Here is a 19,462-nt window from a genome sequence, read left to right as displayed (position 1 = left end):
TTTTCTAGGGAATTGCTTAGGCAGGACTTTTTGGCTTATGTCCAACTGGCTGTCCTTAAGTTTGAGGTGAAGTCCCCAAGGTCCTATGAGGTCTTTTAACCAAGTTGAGGAGATAAACTTCTAGGCTTTTTTCCTTTTTAAGGAGCCAAAGGATAATTTGGCCACTCCATCAACTGGAGGCACATTCCTACAGTTTAGATCAGAAAGGAGGGAAAAAATTCCTAGCTGTGAGGGTGGTAAGGCCCTGCCTAGCACGGAGCAGCTGTGGCTGCCCCTGGATCCCTGGGAGTGTCCAAGGCCAGGTGGGAGCAGCCTGGTCCAGGAGAAGGTGTCGCAGTCCACGGCTGACTCACTGGTACCTCACAAGAGCATCCACAGAAAGACTGTCCTGTGTGTGAGTTTTTAGGCATCTCAGACTATTTCCCTGAGATAAAGTCTTTTTAAGCTGGTAAAAATGAAAAATAAACATATTCACAAGAAACTCTTAAAGGAGACAGAGATAGTACAAATACTTGAAATTTAAATTAGCAGGAGAAAAATCAGAGAAGAATAGCTTTGTCGTAGCCGTGGAAGCAGCTGCCAAGGGGGAAGAGGGAAAAGAAGACCTCAAAATCAGCAGTAAGTGACTCTTGGATTGCAGACAGAGACTTCAGGCTGTGTCCTGTGTTCAGATGTAGGGAGAACAGCTGGAAGGTGTATTTGTCTCTCTTTTTCTGAATGTGAATGTCTCTCTTCTTGTGAATGTGAATTCCCTGCAGGTTCATTTTCCATCTGTTTCAGACTAAAGTTTAAAGAACCCTGCATTTTTAGTAACACATGCCACCTATCCTTATGAAATACTATTAACATTAAACGGTATTTTAAAATTTGTTAGATATGTAGAACTATGAATGCTAGTATGCCACTGTGCAGAAAGTAGGAAAATCCAAAATTAGTATTTCCATTCTGAACTTCCAGGGTTAAACCTTGAAGAAAACACAGTTTGTGAACTCACACAGAAGTAAGAACTCCAGAAGCCACTTAAGGAGGTGGTGGCTCTTACCTGCTGGGTTTCCCCCTTCAAATGCAACTCCACTTTGCTTTACAAGGTCAATAAACTTAAACCTTCCACAAGTATGCTTAACCAGCTGGAAGCCACGTGGGCAGTGACCTGGCCATGCTTCTTCTCCAAGGGGCTATGCAGAGGTACTAAGGAAATTCAGAGCTATACCAATATCATGCTAGGAAAATAAAACTGGATTATTAAGTGTCATAAAGATCTACTGATACTATAAGGGCTTTGTGAGGGTTGGACATCCTTTCCATCTCTAACTTCTGCTTTTTTCAGCATCCTTTGGAGGAGATGATGCAGAAGGAAAAATTGGTATTACTACTGGCAGATGGTTTAGCATCATGCTGTTCTGGAAAACATATGCTCCTCCGGACTTCTCAGCTGCATTGCAATATTTGCTAATGGGATAGGGAGAGAAGGAGTATCAGAAAGGTAGGTCTGCCCTGAAAAAACCAACAGCATAAAAAATTTACCTCTAGTAATGCTATCCTAGGAACTGGTTTTCTGAGGGTAAGCAGGACATAAAAATTGGTGGCAGACATTTAAGGTCAGAAGTGTTTGGATAGAGTTAGAGAAGGAAAATAAAACCCACAGAAGCTGCAGCAGGAGCTCAGGAGGTTTCAGTTGCTGTGACTGTCACAGGGAGAAAGTGATGGGGACAGAAACTGTTAGGATTTAGAGCTTGGGGGCAAGACAAATTCCAGGGTAGGGCAATACTGGAAGACAAAGGATGACTGTGCTCAGCCAGCACTTCTGCTGAGAGATGGGAGCCATTTAAGGAGGCTCAAATCACTCCACATATTTATCTGAGTTTGACCTGAGTGGCACCTTGGGATAGCACAGAAGGTGGCTAAGAAGCAGAGGTGGAGCCTGGAACAAGAACCTGCTGCCAAACCAGCTGCTGAGACCAGCAGTGCCCATCAAAGGGAGCCCAAAAAAGCCCCTGAAGGAACATCTGCATGGAAAAAGCCCCCTTCACCATGAGTGGGTTCGTTATCTCCGTGGATCACTCAGAGACAGGTAGGTTGGCAGAAAATAGATGACACCCCAGAGAGAAACATATGTGAGCCCATCCCATGCCCAGGAGCAAATGGAAAGCTGCAGCTTTCCAACTGCCCTCTCAAACAGAGCTGATTACAGCAGGTTTTGGATTATTATCACATTCACACCATTTGTTTTGGGCTGCTGGAGCCATGCAATAGGCTACAGCACTAAGCAGAAGCCTCTCACTCACCTTCAGGCTGTTGTATGCAAAATCTTCATGTTCTGAAGTCACTTCAGTCTTTATTTCAATTACCTGTGCAGGTTAAAGAGTAAATTTGTATTTAGGAGCAGGTGGAAGAACTGGCACACAGCACAGGGTAGCAGGGCACATCTCCATCAGCATTCAGCCCTCTTGGCCAGCTCAACCATAATAATATCATTAATTGCCATCAGACAGCAACACCAGTGGGGCAGAGGACACTCCAAGAGAAAATGGCTTAATCTCTCATTAATATCCTGACAACTGTCAGCTTTCGCTGCAGCTTTCAAACAATTGACAGTCATTAAGGGAACAATCTTCAACACAGCAGTTGGAAAACAGGTTTTTAATCCTCCTACAGCAGGAATGAGAGTCTGGGGAAGTCTCCTGTTTCGTGTTTCCTGCAAATTTCTAGGGGTGATCAATAATGATATCTAGTGAAGCAAGTAAATAATTACTGTTGATTATTTTGTTGAGTCTCCTACTGCATTTGTTCAAAGGTACACTGATCTCACACTGGAGAGTAATAAGGAAAACAATTCCCAAACAAAGCGACCAAAGCCCCAGAAATTTCAAATATGTATCCAAGAGGGATGGCATTTGCCCAGCAATTTATAAAAGTTCAGTGCTTCAGGGCTCCAAGCACACAGCAGCACTGCTGTTTCATAGCACACTTTGACAAGCCACAGAGCCTTGGCTACAGAGGGCAGGGAAATCACATACAGGTCTGCAAAGAGGTCTGCTATTAAAACCCCCAAACCAGAAGTCAGCTCATCAAAACCTAAAAAGCTGTATTTTCAGTAAGTCTATATTTTCAGACTTACGGACTCCTGTCTACTGAGTTACCACTGGGCTGTCAGTAACCTTGATTTTCTTATATACATGTCTTTAATTTGCTTTCAAGCAAGCAACTCAAACCTTAGGAGTTCGGGTTTGGTTGGGGTTTTTTTGTTTGCTTGTTTGGTGGTTTTTTTGTTTTGTTTTGTTTGGGGGTGGGTTTTTTGTTTGTTTGTTTGTGTTTTTGCAAGTTTTTTTTTTGTTTTTTTTCCCCACAAAGTAGGGAGAATACAGCAAAAGACTTGCCTTGCAACAGAAATTAAGAATCCTTTCTTCTAACAGCTATCCTGATATTTCTTATTTAGTACACTACTTTTAGCCTGTATTCCTCTCTGTGATCATTACTGAGGACAAAATACACAGATGATAATAAAATCAAACTGAGGAAACCAGCCTGACTGACATGTGTGTGAAGTGCTTTTCAGCTCATGCCACACGCTGCTGGATAGGGGGAAGCCAGGACAACAAAGAAATGCTTGAACAACAGAAATCATCCAAAAGGGAGAGTTGTTGAATATACAGGATGCCACACGTGAGACACAGGGTCAGTGCTGAGTGGAATAATGTGTGCCAAAATTGATTCCACGTTTCATTGCTTTCAAGAAGCTTAAGCTACTGCCATAAATATGTTGTAACCAGTTTGTTTAAACAAATAAATAAAGCAGTTCTCCTGTCCAGTTGTCCTTAGCTAACAAGAAAAAAAAAAATTATCTCCCTTTTGCAGATGGATTTGTAGCCTCTTATGTTGAACTTATCACTCTCAAAACTAAATTCCTACATCATGTGGCTTCAGGCAATCAAGGAAAGCCAGTTACAAATATGAAATATTAGCATCCATGAAAAGATGCCTCTTGCCTGGGATTTCTTGCTCTCTTGCTCCTTTTTCTCCAGCTGGGCTTGCAGCTTCTTCCTCTCCACCTCAAGCTCCCTCACTCGCTTCTGTAGCTTCAGGAAGAGGGTCATGTCCATGGCTGCTTTCTCCATCCCAATCTCCTGGAGAAGAACAGGAGGAAGGGAGAAAAAAAAAGAAAACCTGAGTGTCAAGTTCTATACCGATTCACAGTGCCAGATGCACCCTGACTGTACATCAGCCACAGCCAGGAACAAGAGCATCCTCAGAAACATGTGTACTTCCAAAGAGCAAATCAACATTTTAAACACCTATATTTAGTGTCAGTAGAATACCTGACTTGTTTTGATACATCACTGAATGCTTAACAGCCCAACAGATAAGTAGGTGATTATGACTAAGAACATCAAAAGTGACCTACTGGGTCTCTTTTAGTCAAGTGTTTATTTGTTGGGGTTTTTTAACTGCCTGCACCTGGTGTATTTTATATCAAAGCACTGTCAATACTGATTATTTTGACTTCAGAAAATGCTTTCAGAGCTGTTCAAAAATACCAAAGCAATATAATGCAGCAGCCAGCAGAGAGAAGTGGGGGCCTCTGCAGGTGTGTAGTGGGACACAAAATATGGTCCTGCAAGGGTGAGGCTGACACTGATCACCTGTAAGCGCTCAAGAGTCAGAAGAGTGGAGTTTTAAAAGCAGCCTATTCTATCAGATGGAAGCAAAAAACACATTTCCCCTTTCCACAGGATTCTTGATAGCCAAGGAATAATTTGTGCTGCTCTTTTCTGCATTAGGAGACTGTTGATTTGATTACAGAGCTGTGCTGGCCAGCAAAGCATCTGTGAAGATGCATGGGAATGAAAATGCTCAGGGCAAGAGGGCAATGAATTCTGGTGTCCTTGCAGAGAGGGATCATGATACAGTCATGATCCATCAGAGCTGGGTGTAAGTGCTGCGATGAATTTTTATCAGTCTTCAAGCTGGTATGGCCCAAAGACAGCACTGTATTATTTTTAGTGCCCTGATGCTGCAAACAAGTAGAATTTGCCAGAGCACCACAACCCTGCTCACACAATTAACGACACGTTTCTACAGCACGGAACCAATTCCATCCATCACACCCCTGCCCAACCTGCACTGCCCCCCGTGCTGCAAACCCCACACCCATCACGCCCAGAGCAGGGCTCCCCTGCCCTCCCTCCTCACTCACTGTACCTCCACCTGCTGGATCACATCCTCCGTGTCCCCGATCTCAGAGGTGCAGATGGATGGGTTATTGGAATCAGACTCCAAGCTGCTCTGGTTGGATGGGTTTCTCCTGTGCCCCGGTGTGTGCTGCCAAGAAATGATTCAGACTCATAAAGAATCCCTCTCCAAGTGTCGATTCTTTAGAGCAAATGTATGATTATATACTTAAGTTACCTTACAGAGGTACATGTTCTAAGTTTTTATGCCCTACCCTCGAAGTTCACATTAACACTTCAAAGTGCAAAAGTGATATAGAAGCTCAGCTTAAAAATTCTGCATGAATTAAAGGTTCTTCATGACACCACATGCCTGCTAAGTGTGAACATGCAGATCCGAGCTCAGGGTTGTGCTGCTGACAGCACCCTCCAGGACACTCTTTAAACACTCAGCCTTCCATCAAATCCAACAGCAGCACTCTGATTTTTAACAGTTTTTCTAACACTTTAGCAATGCTGAACCTAAAAACTCTGCGTTTTGAAATTCTGAAGTCATATTGCTGGAGGCTTTGTTTGTTTGCTCTTTCAACCCAACACCTACACATAAACATCACTGACACAAAAGCAAGACAAGAACAAGCATGACCCAGGTTTTGCTGAGGTTCAAAGACATCTCTAAGCATTTCACGGAGAAGCACGGAAGACCAAGCTCCTTTTGCAAGGCACACAAATGGTTTGGCTCCAGTGCAGATAGGTATCCTTAGAAATATCAAGCACAAACTGCCCACTACTGGCAGTTCTATTAAATGTTTTGGGGCTGAGTGAGCCATGTTATCCAGGCACCAACATCAGGTCCAAGGCACAAAGGAACACAGATAATTCTAGTTTCATTACCTTAAAAATAGTCATTTCATCCCTCAAGTTGTCATATCTCTGCTCCAGACTTGCATACTCTTTTACCAGGTTCTGATAACGAGATCTTTCTTCTTCCAGCTCTTTCCTCATCTGCATATTTTCCTCAACTGTGTTTCGTGCAAATTCATCTTCAAAAGAGGAAGGGGGAAGAAAAGAGAAATTATGAACTTTAGCTCAGAAAGATGCTTCTTGCAAACATGTGGAACAACAATAACAACAACTAATGAACAAAATACTCTCTGCCAAGACCCTTTAAAATATATGCAAGCATTCACGAATATTTAGAGATTATTATAATCTGTATTTGTCTCCTCAATATTTGAAACAGTTTGAGCTCTTCTGTTTGCAGAGCAGTTCTTTGCCTTGTAAAGAGAAGTCTCCAGCATCTACAAACCATCATTTACCTGTGGCAGCTCAGGCTCCCATGGACCAGCCATAAACCCACGTAAGAAAAGACCAGCATGGCACAGAAATACATTTGGGTTGAAAAGGTGGCACTTGCTGCACATGAAAACTTCCCTGCCTGCTTCCCACCATCAGCTTTGGCATAGAAGCAAATCAACAACAGCAGCTCTTCCTCGTGTCATCATCAACCATTTACCATGGCAAGACTGTGGGGAGTTCAAAGAAGTTTATATCCAAATAAATTCAATTATTTGTTAAAAACAACCCTCTGGAAGCAAAGAGGTCCCTCCTCTTCCTAAGGAACCAGGCAAATGTAGCCCATGCGCTGTTTTAAATTGGTGAAAAGCAAACCAATCCTCTCCACCTCCTTTCTCCCATCTCAGATGCTCCAAAAGCATTCTGTAAGGGGTGAATAAATATTTGCAGCAAGTTTCTCCTTAATGTGTTATCTTCTTTCCTTTGTTTTGTGGTAGGCTAGGAGCAAAAGGCACTTCACAAGTACCACAGAGCAGTGATAGTTACACCCACAGCAGGACCTCTGTAAATCCTGCTGCAAAATCAAAGCTAAAAAGGATGACAACATTTAGAAAAGCTCATTAAATGCATGAGAGTCCCTTTTGTGAAATGAGATTTTCCCAGGTTGCTTCCCTTATGTATGGCTTGTCAGCTAAGTCTCTGCTTTTGAAAAAACACTCACAGGCTCGTGTCACACTAGAGAAGTCCTCCACTACAGCTCAATAATGTGAAGCATGCTGCCCCTTGGATCCTTTATTAATTATTCCTGGGACACAGCTATTCCCTACTCCATCAGCTTCACTGCCTCCCACACTGTCTGCATGAAATGCTTTAACAAAACTGAACTGAAAAGCCTTGCTTTTCAGGTTCTTTATTCTGTATTTCACCAAGTAAACTGGCCTCTGGCTTACCTATTGTGCAGGTAGCTCTGTTCATGCAGTAGGACAGCAGGAACAGAACTACCTACACAACAAAACAGAGACAAAAGCCACCAGGAAAGGGTCTCGGGAAGATTAGCACTTCTCAAGGCAGGGAAACAAGCTTCAGGGGAGAAGATGAAGCCCTTGTCTAATGAAGGCATGATGATGCCATAGGCAGTTTTTCCTACCTTCAGACTGACAGAGAATCTTGCTGTTCAGCTCTTCTTTTTCCTGCTTCAGGAGAGCGTTTTCTTCTTCCAGGTCAGAGATACGCTAGGGAACAAGGCAGAGAGTTACTGCTGGCTGCCGGGCAGGGCTCCTGCAGGGATTAATTTCACCAGGCAGGAGACAGGGGGCTTTGTTCAGCCTCTCTTTGCTCTTTAAAAGATCTGTTCCCCTGTGCTTTATCACTTATCCTTTGTACACCAGTAGCAGAAACACAGGAGAAATGCATTACTACAAAAGATAATAACTTTCCCCGTCCTGACTGCACTTCTCCCTTAATTCAATATTTTCAGCAGAATCTTAAAAAATACTGAGCCACCGGACTTAGTGGCCATGACCTGTAGGAGCAAAGCTCTTGGAAGTGATCAGGTCATCAAGTTATTCTTAGATTTCAATGGGTTTCATAATTGTCTTCAAGTCACAGCACTGAGTCACAGCTGCTGGGGAAATAAACCTGCAGATTGTTCTCAGAAATGTAGCACTTCAGGAGCTGAGATGGACACAGTGAATGAGAGCTGAGTGAATAGATCAGGCTTTTTAACTTTATTGTACCCAATCCAGGTAGCATCATGAGTCACTTCAGTGCATCCCACAACTACAGAACCTTTGGTACAATGAGGAATGACATGTACCAGGGCCCTTGGCAATACAACAGCAGCATATTTAGCAACTATTAACAACAACTGCCTCGTAAAAAATAATGGGAAAAGGAACTAAATCCTGAAAAATGCTACTTCCAATTGCCACAACGGCAAGGCTGGACTGATGCTGACAGCAACCAATCCTGGAACATCATTCAGCTCCCTGAATTCTGGTGCATTCAACAGCGTTATCTCAAAACACACCACCATCATATTGTCAAGTGAAATACGCTGCCACAGCTAAGCAGGATGTTTCTGCTGCTGTCAGGGGCAGAATGCACATCATCCCAGCATGTGTCATCCCCTGTGCCTGCTCCTTCACTTCCTGTAGCCACTGCTTAGGAAACAGCTCCACACAGCAGAAGGATCTCAAGGCACCAACGATAAACAACGCTGTAAACACCATAATAAGAGTTTTCAGAGCCCAAGAGTAATAATTTTGCTGTCATCACTAGATTAAATTTATAGGCAGTCCAGCTGGCATGCACTCCTAGCACAGATCTCAGTCTTCCACACAACCATGTTCAAATTAAGGCATTTGATCAAACACTGGCTACACCAGATACATACTAATGATGAAGACAAGCACAGTGAATATTTTCTTCTAAGTCACAGCTGAATCAGTCCTGTTCCATGCACAAACTGAAAAACCTCCCCACTCATTACTGTCCCTGTTAATTTACTCCAGCTGTCTGCATTACATCTGTCTGCACCTCTCCTAGAAGGCTGGAGTCTGGGTGTACAACTAGAAAGTGAAAAACACCACAATGTAAGCATAAAGAGCTATTGGTGTTTTAAATGCTGTGAACTGAGCCCAGATTTTAATATTCTGTACCAAAACCAACTGCACTCCTTCACTATAAATCACATCTGACATTAGATCAGCACTTGGGAAAGAGATACAGGAGTGATGGAATGGAAGGAAAACCTGTGCTGCAATGGAACAGCAAGGAGTTCTACTTGTTTGTCCCATCAGGAAAAGATTAAGGCAGGGATTATTTTACTAATGCTTTTTATTGGGTGCTGATAAGGAAGTCTCCACCCAGAGCTATGATGGCTGAAAAACAAAACTGGACCAAAATCTTGAGTATTTTCAACTGTACTGAGAGGATATGTGGAAGAACAAGACTTAATAGAATCCATAAAAATTATTCCCAGATTTTAAAACTTCTAATCTAGGTTGGGTAGAGGTATTTTTAAGATGTTCTCTTAAACAGGATTTGTTTTCTGCATTCCTGTTTGAATGCACCTGGAGGTGCTTCAAATGCAAGAGAACCTGCTTTGAAAGATTTCTGTGGAAGATGCTGAGCAGGGAACACTTGTGGTGGCTGCAGCTCTTACCTAAGTGTTTCCCTGGAACAACCTGCTTATAAGGTCTGCCTCATCCTCTCCCAGTCTTATAAGGGAAGGATGATGGCATTTGGCACTTTCCTAATGGAATTCCTGGCCAGGCTGTGAATTGTCCTAGTTCACCAAGTGAGAAGAATCGATGCTACCAAAAGCCCTAGAAGGAGCCGTTGGTACTTACCCAGATGTTTCAAACTTAATCACAAAATTAAATAAGAAGAGCTATTCTAAAGCTAAAGGCTTGGACAGAATAGCTATGATGAAGAGATTAAAGGACTTTTTCTTTCAGTAACTAAATCAATACTGACATGGATTTGCAGAAGCTGCAGAAAAATTAAAGGTTCATCTCAGTCTCACTCAGAAGCAAGATGTCTTTGAGAATCTGTCCCACTACATCCATGCCAGTAATGTCATCTTGATATTGAAGGTGAAAACTGCTTCTTACATAAATTTAGTTTCATTATGCTTCCCAGGAGATATTAGAACAACTCAAAAATCTCTTCCCAGAATTTTTCTTGGGAAGCGTTCTGACTAAATTAATATTTTCAGGAAGGAAACAGGTGCTCTCCATCTTCCCACTTACAAGGAACTGAAGGGAGCAATGGAAAGCTAATCCCAGAAATAGGAGCCTGTGCATTTAGAAATGTTTTTTATAATTAAACCATCTATTTCTGTGGTGAAATGCACAGTATTTGCTCTGCTCTAGGCATTTTTACAACAAGGGAAAGCTTCTGCTTTGTTTCCATGCTTTTTAAAAGCATTTCTTCAGCGATTAATCCAACCTTCCACCAAAGTGCTTGAAGGCGATTTGCAATCAAGAACAAAGAGACACAGTTTATCCCCAGCTGCATCACCCTTAAAATCAGGCATCCTTTCAGGCCCTAAAAGCCTGTGCTGCACCCAGATAATGAACAGAGCCCCGCACCAAAAAGAATCTTGTAATTTTAAAAGGAAATCACCGGTTTCACACGTCCCTGGGTGGTGCACCACAAGTGCAAGGAGTGATCACCTGGCAGCTCTCTTGGTCCAGCCAAGGACAGCAAGTGTACAGACTGCTCACCTCTTTGAGAAGCACAACCAGCAGTGCATTTCAGCCATGCCAGAGGTTTAGGGTAAATCACCCTGACCACAGTCCTCCACCACAGCTTCTCAGCCAAACCCACCACCTGAGGGCTCGGCCTCGAGGGGAGATTGGCCACAGCAATGGTGCTGTGTGAAATGCTGTAGAGGAGCCTCATAAGGACATTCTTCCACTGTAAATTATAATGCAGCTAATTCCAGGCTTTTTTTTTTTTTTTTAATTTTTTAATTTCCAAAAGTGACTCGTCTTCAGGTTGTCACACACGAAGTACTGCTCTAGAATAACATCTGCAAAACAGCTTTTTCTTTGCAACTTATTGAGTAGAAAAGCCCTAAATTATTTCCAATAGCAAGATCAAAGATTCAATTCAATTTCTGGTGCAGAAGAGATATCATGGATTTAACTTGAGCAGCCACAAGCATTTGCAGAAGGAAACTGAATTCTCATCTCAGTGCCTCAGGTTAAGAGAATGGGTGTTACTCAGAATTAATCTGATCAGCAAAGAAATTCAGGGCAAAAGGTCCATCTTTGCTATTTTCAAGCACTATTCAAAACTCTGGAATTTCTTCCTCCCAACAGAATGCCTTCTTGTACAATGGTGGCAGTGTTGGTCCACCCCCACCCCAAGAGTTAAAGCACAGAATTGCTGTATTTCATTGTCCTTGTAGTTCCTTTCCAAACCAGGATATTCTGTGGGTTTGCATGAAGGAGGAAGAAAAAAAAATAAACCTATTTTGTGTATATCACAGCTCCAAACCCTATAAAAGCCTGTAACAACCAGCAGCTGATGCTGGAGCAGTGCCTCTCATCAGGGAGAGAAGTTGGTCTACTCATTGGTCATACTCTGTGTATACCTACAACACCAGCTATGTCAGAAACTGAGCCTTGTGTCCCATCCCAGGCTGGGGTGAGGAATATTTACATCCTCCTAATATTTGCAGCAGCTGTGACAGACGTCCCAGTAATTTGCATTACACACCATGAGGAATCACTGTATACACATGAAAACTCTGGCACTCACATGAATCTTAGGACAAGAAAAGCAGCTTCAGGTTGTGCCAGGGCAGGTTTAGATTGGGCATTAGAGAAACTTTTTCACTGAAAGGCTTGTGAAGCATTGGAACACACATCTCAGGGCAGTGGTGGAGTCACCAGCCCTGGAAGTGTTCAAAAACCACACAGATGTGGCACTTGAGGACATGGTTTAGTGCTGAACATGGTGGTGCTGGGCTGATGGTTGGACTTGGTGATTTTACAGGTCTTTTCCAACCTTTACAACTCTGTGATTCCATGCTGATCATGGTTATTAGGCATCCCGATTTCCAGATGTGTTTGGGTTTGGGGCGTTTCTTTGTGGTTGGCAGCACAAAAGACATCAGGGTGGGGTGTCCTGGCACAAGGCAGCCACTGCTCCTGCAGGGATGTCAACCTGTCCTGCCCCATGGCCTGGGGTAATCCTGGGGGCATTCAGCAGCAGAAATAACAAAGAACAGACTCTCCCCTAAAGAGCTGTGGAGAGAGAGCCCTCACCAGCACGACCACCTGCAGGAGACAACCCGAGGCAGGCGGACGGACAGACAGACAGACAGACAGACAGACAGACAGACATACCTTCTTCAGCAGGTCCCTCTCCTTGCTGTGGCTGTCCTCCATGACCTCCCTCTCCCCCTGAGCCCTCTTCAGCTCCCTCTGCAGCCGCTCCGTCTCCTCCTGCAGGCTGAGGAGCTGCTTGCCATCACCCTGCTGGGTCTGCTGGTACTGCTGCAGCTCCTTCTTCAGCTTCCCCACCTCGGAGGAGTGGGCTGATGTCAGCATGGACAGCTGCTCATTCAGAAGCTTGTTCTCCTTGTTCTGCAGCCAGCATCCCAGAAAGAAGAAGACAAGAGCACAAGTGACACGAGTGCATGCAGAGATCCACTACAAAAGTAGCCACTTGTGGGAATGTGCCCCCTCTTGACGGAGTAAACAAGTCACCCTTTGTCCCCCTTAAAAAGGAAAAAAGCCCAGAAGTTTCTCTCCTCAATTTGGTTAAAAGACACCTCATAGGACTTTGGGGACTTCACCTCAAATTTAAGGACAGCTAATTGGACAGGAGCCAAAAAGTCCCCCCTAAGCAATTCCCTAGAAAAGAACAGAACACCCGGACTCAGGTTTTCTCTGCCAAGACCTTTGTTGTTTTGCGTTTTATTAAAACTTTTCTGTTTCAACACTGTCTCAAGCCATCCTACTAATTTTATGACATCTGAGATAGCTGAGCTATCTCAAGTGTGATTCTTTTCTCTGAGAGCCTATGAGACCTGACTCGAAAAGAGAAAAATCATTAGCCACTCAAACCCTCAAGCATGGTGGGTGAGAGACCCACAACAACAAATGTTTTCATGCATATGCTAATGAAGCTCATAAAGCTAAAAGCTATTTCTAAACTGTGACAAAAGCTCAATAATATTTCGGGAATGATTACAGAGGCATTTGTCAAATTGGTACTATGCAGATATCACTCAGAGCAAAGGCAAGTAACACTTGGTAGCACTGGCAACCAAACCAAAATACTGCACTACTACAGCTTCCAAATAGCATTGATTAATGTGACTTGTAGTTTCAGGAGTGTTTGTAGTATTCCTTTTGCATTTTATCCTGCTATTCCTGGATCCCATGCCTGCAGAAACCTGGAGTGACAACACAGAACTTCATCTTCAAGCACAAGGAGCTCCAAATTCTAGTTTTAAGTCATGTGCCACCTCAGCCATCCTTTCATTTGCTCAGGTTTTCACTTCAAAAGCACTTAGCACTGATTTTCTTCCCAGTTTTGAGAACTGAAAATTCAGCAGACTCAGCTGATTTTTGGGCTTCAAATCAAAGTCAATGGTCACTGTGGCCAATAAAACATCATCATTATTAGATACCCATAGGCCAAAGACCTAGAGCTTCATTAAAAGCCTACTACAGAAACTGTGCTGACTGGGTAGATAATCTTGGTACCAAACGAACCATTTTGAAACTTAAAATGCATTCTGGTTTTTAAAGTCTGCTCTGATCATCCTTCTGGCCCCTCTTAAGGTGACCTCCCAAAGCACCCCCTCTCACTGGATCTCAGTGCTCTGAAGCAAGATAAAGACGCATCTCAAATGAAAAAACAAGTAAATGAGGCATATTAACATTTTTTTTCCTTTGCTCCCTAGTAATGAATTATTAATGAACATCAAAATTCAGCATTCATATCAAATAAGGAAATTATAATTTCTGTATGACCAAAGGCATTTCATAGAATCCTAGAATGATTTGAGCTGGAAGGGGCATTAAAGCCCATTTCACTCCACCCCCTGCTATACAAATACAAGATAAATGCACAGGAATGGTTATGGGGTTTTTTTATTAAAAACTACTGACATGAGAGAGCATTTACTGGGCTGCTCCCCACTGCAATCAGATATTGCTCAACAGACCCTGTTAAACTTGAACTTGCTTTATTATCAATCATTATCCAGCCCTGTAGACCTAAGACAGTCCTGGTTTCAACTCAGGCTCTGTGAAAAAACCCAATTTATTTTGCTACCAAAGGCAGATGAAACAATTTCATCAGCTTGTTACCCAAACTAGTTTTATTCACAAAAATGCTCACAGAGATAGTAGTGCTTACAAAGAGAGTGTAGAGAGCTCACAATGCGTCTAAATATTGGCTTGCAAGAACATGCAATACTAAATTAGGTACATGCATTGTAAGTGTCTCAGGCAATTCCAACAAACAGATTTAAAGAAAATTACCTGAAGGAAAAAGAAAAAAAAAACAAAACAAACACATACACACACACCCCCACCCCCCTCCCCCCCCCAAAAAAAAAGAAAAAAAAAGAAAAAAAAAGGAATTGGTCCAATGTAAATAGAAAAGAAAGTGCTCCAGTGAGGATGTTTTGCAGCAAAATCCCTCACCTGATTTAAAAACCTAATTAAATTATTCCAGTTACAGATGCCAGAGCATCTGAGCTGAGGCTGACATACAATAATAGGTTTTCATGTTTTCAAAGAAAGATCTCTTCCTTAGGGGCACATGGAGAATTGCATCTCTACTCATGCATGAGCTAAAGTAGCAGAAATAGAAACATTTTCTTCCACAGCTACTCAGAAAAACCCAACACAACTGCAGCTTTCCAGGTTACCTACTATATGCTTTTTTTCTTGTAAAGTTAATTGGTATTTTCAAAGGTTGTGTTTATAGATTAGCAAGGACTGAAAGCAATATCCTTCAGGGAAACTATGATACTGCAAATGCACCGTGCCAGAAAAAAGATTCAGTGCACTGAAAAGAGAAATCTACTTGAATGGTGGTCCTTAGCACTTCCAAAGCATCCCAGGGAAACCTGGCAGCCCTGGAAGGATGGTTAAATTCAGCTTACTGGACAGACCACCACATGTAACCCAGCGCAGGAATTCTTTCCTGCAAAATCTACACAGAAAGCATCAAAGAAACTCCTACAAAATAGTCTGTGGAGAGGCTGAAGGAGAGCAAGATGAGCTCAAGACCATTATTTTGCCTGGTTAAAAGCTCTCCATGACTCCTTTCCTAAAGCAGATCCTTCTGCTGCCTTCAAAACCCATGACAGCAAAGCCAATGTTAACCAAATATTGTTTTTTTTCCTTTATTGTTCTACTGCCACACTTTTCCTAGCAAGGAAATAGGGAAAAATACAAACTATAAAATATCACTGATGTTCCAGTGTCAAGTCCAGCTGCTCAACAGATCCATCACTGATGTACACACTCATAGCATGAGTTCAGCCCAAATTATCTTGATCTGGAATGACTCTTCCTATTCAATTCCACCAAAATACCTTCTGGACGAAAGGTCATACCAAACCTTATTCTGAAAGTTTCCCATTCCCCTACTGCTAGCAAAATCTAAGTATGGAAACAGGCATTTTAAAATTAAACACTGGGGTCTGGAAGCTGGATCCTATTGCAGTGCAGTTAATGCACTGCAGCCAATTAACAGTGCAGAGAGGGTGACCACATCAATGCAAACCCCAGTGTGTGCTGACCCTGCACTGTCTGAGCCAACACAGAGCCACCCCCAGCACAGGACTGCTCCTGTCTTACTGGGGTGGGGAGATTTCAGGTGGTGAGAGAGACGTGTGGGATGGACAAGGGTCTCTGACAACATCTCAGAATGATAAACTGGAATTACCAAAAACTGGTGCTACAAATAAGGGGTAATCCCAACTGAAGAGAATGTTCTCCTACCTGTAAAAATTTGGTTTAATGGTACAATTGGATGTGAATTTCCCTGTTGATATTAGTCAATACAATTATGTCCCACTCCACATTTCTTAAGATCACCCCTCAATTCCTTGTACAGCAACACAGAAGGTATTTAACAAAGTAATTTACACACATTAGTAGGTGAAAAAATTATTCTGCTATGTTTAGAAAGTCAAACCATTCTGCAGCTTATTAATGGCAAATGCCTACTGATGAAAACACCCCTGTGATCAAACAGTCACTGTAAGGTCATTAACTCATGCCACACAGGGATCTGTCACATCACACATCTCACTCCTGTTACTCCTGGAGAGTTGTTGTGTCTAGCAACAAAAAGTAAAGTATTTACCCAAACTGCTGTTTATCTTCCAGTGACTGTGACTGCCAAGACACAAGGCTCACAACACCAGTGGTGGCACACACTCTGCACACTCAAAAAGCACAGCGGGGCAATTCAGCCTCAGACCCATGACTGGATCCCATGTGGATTGGGTTTTCAAGCAACACTTTCCAAAACTGCCATTCTATTTTCCCCCTCTGAGCCCTGCTGGGCAGTCCCCGCAACAATTCCAGCGCAGCTCCCTGAGCTCGCCATGTCCCACCCTTACAAATGCTCAGCTGCCACCAACACTGTGGGAACCCCGGCCTTATTCTGGGTTCCCATGTGGTGCTGAAATTCCTCCTCCAGCCCGTGCTTCCAAAGAAAAACTGTGCAGGCTCTTGCTGTTCGGTCTCAAGGCAGTTTATTGTTAGTTATCTAACAGATTTTGTTCTCGGGCTGCGGCTGTTTGATCAGCAGCCCAGGCAGGGATGCACACACACCCTGACATCCTCTCTGTCTGCTGTCTTCTCCTTCTTCTCTCCCACCTCCCAGGGCTGCTGCTATCTTTTATATGGTACATCACGTGTTAAATATTTATAGTTTTTCCCCAATGCCTATTACCTATGTTACAAGATGCTTTTCTACTCTAAACCAATCCACAAGTGCCAGCATCACCAAAAACATGGAGGCAAGGAAGAAGAAGGAGGAAGAACAGGATCAGCCCACTTTCCTCCATCTTAGAACTTCTGATCCCTATGTACAAAGTAAAAAAACCCCTGTACAGGTGCTAAAACCCCCCTGTACAATACTAAAAAAATTTCCCCTCTACTTTGTAATTACTTTTACTATCCTATCTAACCCTTTGTGACTGCTTGTTCCACCTACGAAGTTGGTAATTCATTCCATGGCTCAAACTCAAACTCACAGCTGTTTTTCAGCTGTCTGCCAGGGTCTAAAATGCCTCCGACCAAGGCCTGGAACCTCTAAAAATGTCTGAGAGACATTTTGAGTTCCCACACAACACGACCCTTCCCAGACCGCAGGGAAGGGCAGGAAGGGGCGTACCTGCTCATCCACCTTCCTCTGCAGCTGCACCACCTTGTTCTCCATGCCGATGTTGAGCTTCTTGAGGTGCTGTACCGAGCGTGCCTCGATGCGGAGCGCCTGGAGCTGGCGCCGGGCCTTGAGGCGCCGCCAGTGGCTCTGCAGCACCACGGCGGCGGCCCGGGTCCGGCGGAACCGCGCGCGGGCCAGCCAGCCCCGCGCGTACCTCTGCAGGATGGTGGCCTTGTGCTCCATCAGCATCTGCGAAACAGGCACAACGGGGCTGTTAGCAGAGGGAGGGCGTAGAATTGTGGAGCCACGGATGGTTTGGGCTGGAAGGAACATCCACCATGGGTGGGGACACCTGCTACACCAAGCCCTGTCCAGATTGGCCTTGGAAACTTCCAGGGGTCCAGCTGCTCTGGGAAACCTGTGCCAGGTCCTACCCACCCTCACAGCCTTCCCAATATCTTCTCTAAATCTACTTTCCTTCATCTTAAGGCCGTTCCTGGAAGGTCACTCTGGTTTGGCTACAACAAACATTAAACACTTCCCAGACTTCCCTGGGAAGGGCTTCTCCTCCAAGAAATGTCCTGGCAGATGCAGGTGCTGATGGCTGGAAATAGAGGATCTGGTTTTGCACCCTCCTTCACGGACAGGCACTGTTCTCAATGGATGCACCTCTCCTAGGAGCCTGCTTGATCCCAAAATAAAGACCTGCTTGGCCCGTGACATGAGGGGATTTTATCCTGGTTGTGAGGACTTGGTGGGAGCAGGTGACATCTGGGCTCAAGTGTGACTTCGTGGACCACCTCAGAAGGGTACTGAGATCCACCAGAGCCACAGCTCCAGAGCAGTCACTGACAGACACACCAACACTTAACAATGAACTTACTGTCCCCTCAGCATCAAACACCGCCCACACCACAACAGATCTGTAGATTTTTTTTTCCTGTGTTCTGCCTCTGCATTATGATAATTTTCGCTGCAGATAAATTCTGTCCTGATGGGATTTCCTATCATGTGGATAACCTTCAAATAAAGCCATGAGTCCTTTCACTACAGTCTGCAGCTAGTTCTCTAGCACGGTTCAGTTCCTAGCAATTTTTATCTGTTTTCATGAAATTTCTGGCATGTTTGCATTGAATTTCTTCCCCAAAATTTACAGCTATCTTGTCAGTCAGTGGCAGTTCAATTTTGCTCTCTAAAATTGAAGGCAGACATTTGAAAGATACAAACAGCATGTTGTTAATAGCTTCCTTATGCTTCAGTCTGCTAAGGAAACAAATAGAAGAATTTGAAGATTACAAGACATTTTATTGCTATTAGTTTGGTTAAGTTGTCTCAGAAAAGGTTATCCTATCAGCTCCTCTTACAATTATTTTGTTTCACCCTAAGGCTTTCTTTGCAGTTGCAAATTTTAATTCAGAATAAAGGGATTGTATGAATTTAGGATACAGTAAGAATGGCTGTGAAATGAGCTTTGTATGTCTCCAGCCTTGGCATTCTTAAATGGGGAAAGATAGGGATGCCCAAAGAGGCAGAAGAACTCCCACAGCATTGCCTTGGGGACTTATTTCAGCTTTATAGATAAATTTTGGGTGGACACCCTCATCCTACAGATCATCACCCACAGCCCTGCATCTATTGCTGAACATGCACTGGAACAAACATTTATATCTAAAAGCTATACCCAGATGCTCCAGAGATTAAGGATGTTCAGATCAGAGAGGCCTGGCCTTCAGCCAACTTCCACACCTTGTTAAGATTTGGGCGGCCTTGAATCTCAGGGAGTTTAACTGCTGGACCAGCTGCCTCCTCTGCAGAAGCTTCCACTTTAAAAAATAGATGCTGGAACAGCAGTGACAGCACAAATTCCTTATCACCAACTGCTGTGTCTCAAAGGACAGCCCTGGTCTCTCTGGGAGGTCACCAGGTGTCCAGGTAATTTCAATTATTTCCAGGAACAGGCTTTTCCCTCTTGATGCTTCTCATTTCTTGGAGTAGCCCCACAACCCAGTTAGGCACCAATTTAGGTAACTACCAACACAGTGCTGGGTCTGAGGAGCAGACAGAAGATTCTCCAAAGCTGTTCTCAGTTTCCTGACAGAGAGTAGCTGGAGAAA

The 19,462-nt window shown here is 43.6% G+C and overlaps 1 protein-coding gene across 3 annotated transcripts in view; it reads right to left on the bottom strand.

The window, feature by feature from the left end:
• Positions 1 to 19,462, bottom strand: part of MYO5B (myosin VB) — a 142,731-nt gene that overhangs the window by 23,631 nt on the left and 99,638 nt on the right. For all 3 annotated transcript variants that reach the window (XM_031507267.2, XM_031507268.2, XM_031507269.2), the window contains exons 21-27: positions 17,358 to 17,597; positions 12,329 to 12,568; positions 7,612 to 7,696; positions 6,063 to 6,211; positions 5,200 to 5,319; positions 3,987 to 4,124; positions 2,286 to 2,348 (exon numbers count right to left, since the gene is read on the bottom strand). In XM_031507267.2, the coding sequence (XP_031363127.2) occupies positions 2,286 to 2,348; positions 3,987 to 4,124; positions 5,200 to 5,319; positions 6,063 to 6,211; positions 7,612 to 7,696; positions 12,329 to 12,568; positions 17,358 to 17,597 (1,035 nt within the window). The remainder of the gene's footprint in view (positions 1 to 2,285; positions 2,349 to 3,986; positions 4,125 to 5,199; positions 5,320 to 6,062; positions 6,212 to 7,611; positions 7,697 to 12,328; positions 12,569 to 17,357; positions 17,598 to 19,462) is intronic.

Source organism: Lonchura striata, chromosome Z, assembly GCF_046129695.1.
Source record: "Lonchura striata isolate bLonStr1 chromosome Z, bLonStr1.mat, whole genome shotgun sequence".
NCBI classification, from domain to species: Eukaryota; Metazoa; Chordata; class Aves; order Passeriformes; family Estrildidae; genus Lonchura; species Lonchura striata.
The sequence above is the reverse complement of the archived record's forward strand: the minus strand, read 5'-3'. Positions and strand labels throughout refer to the sequence as shown.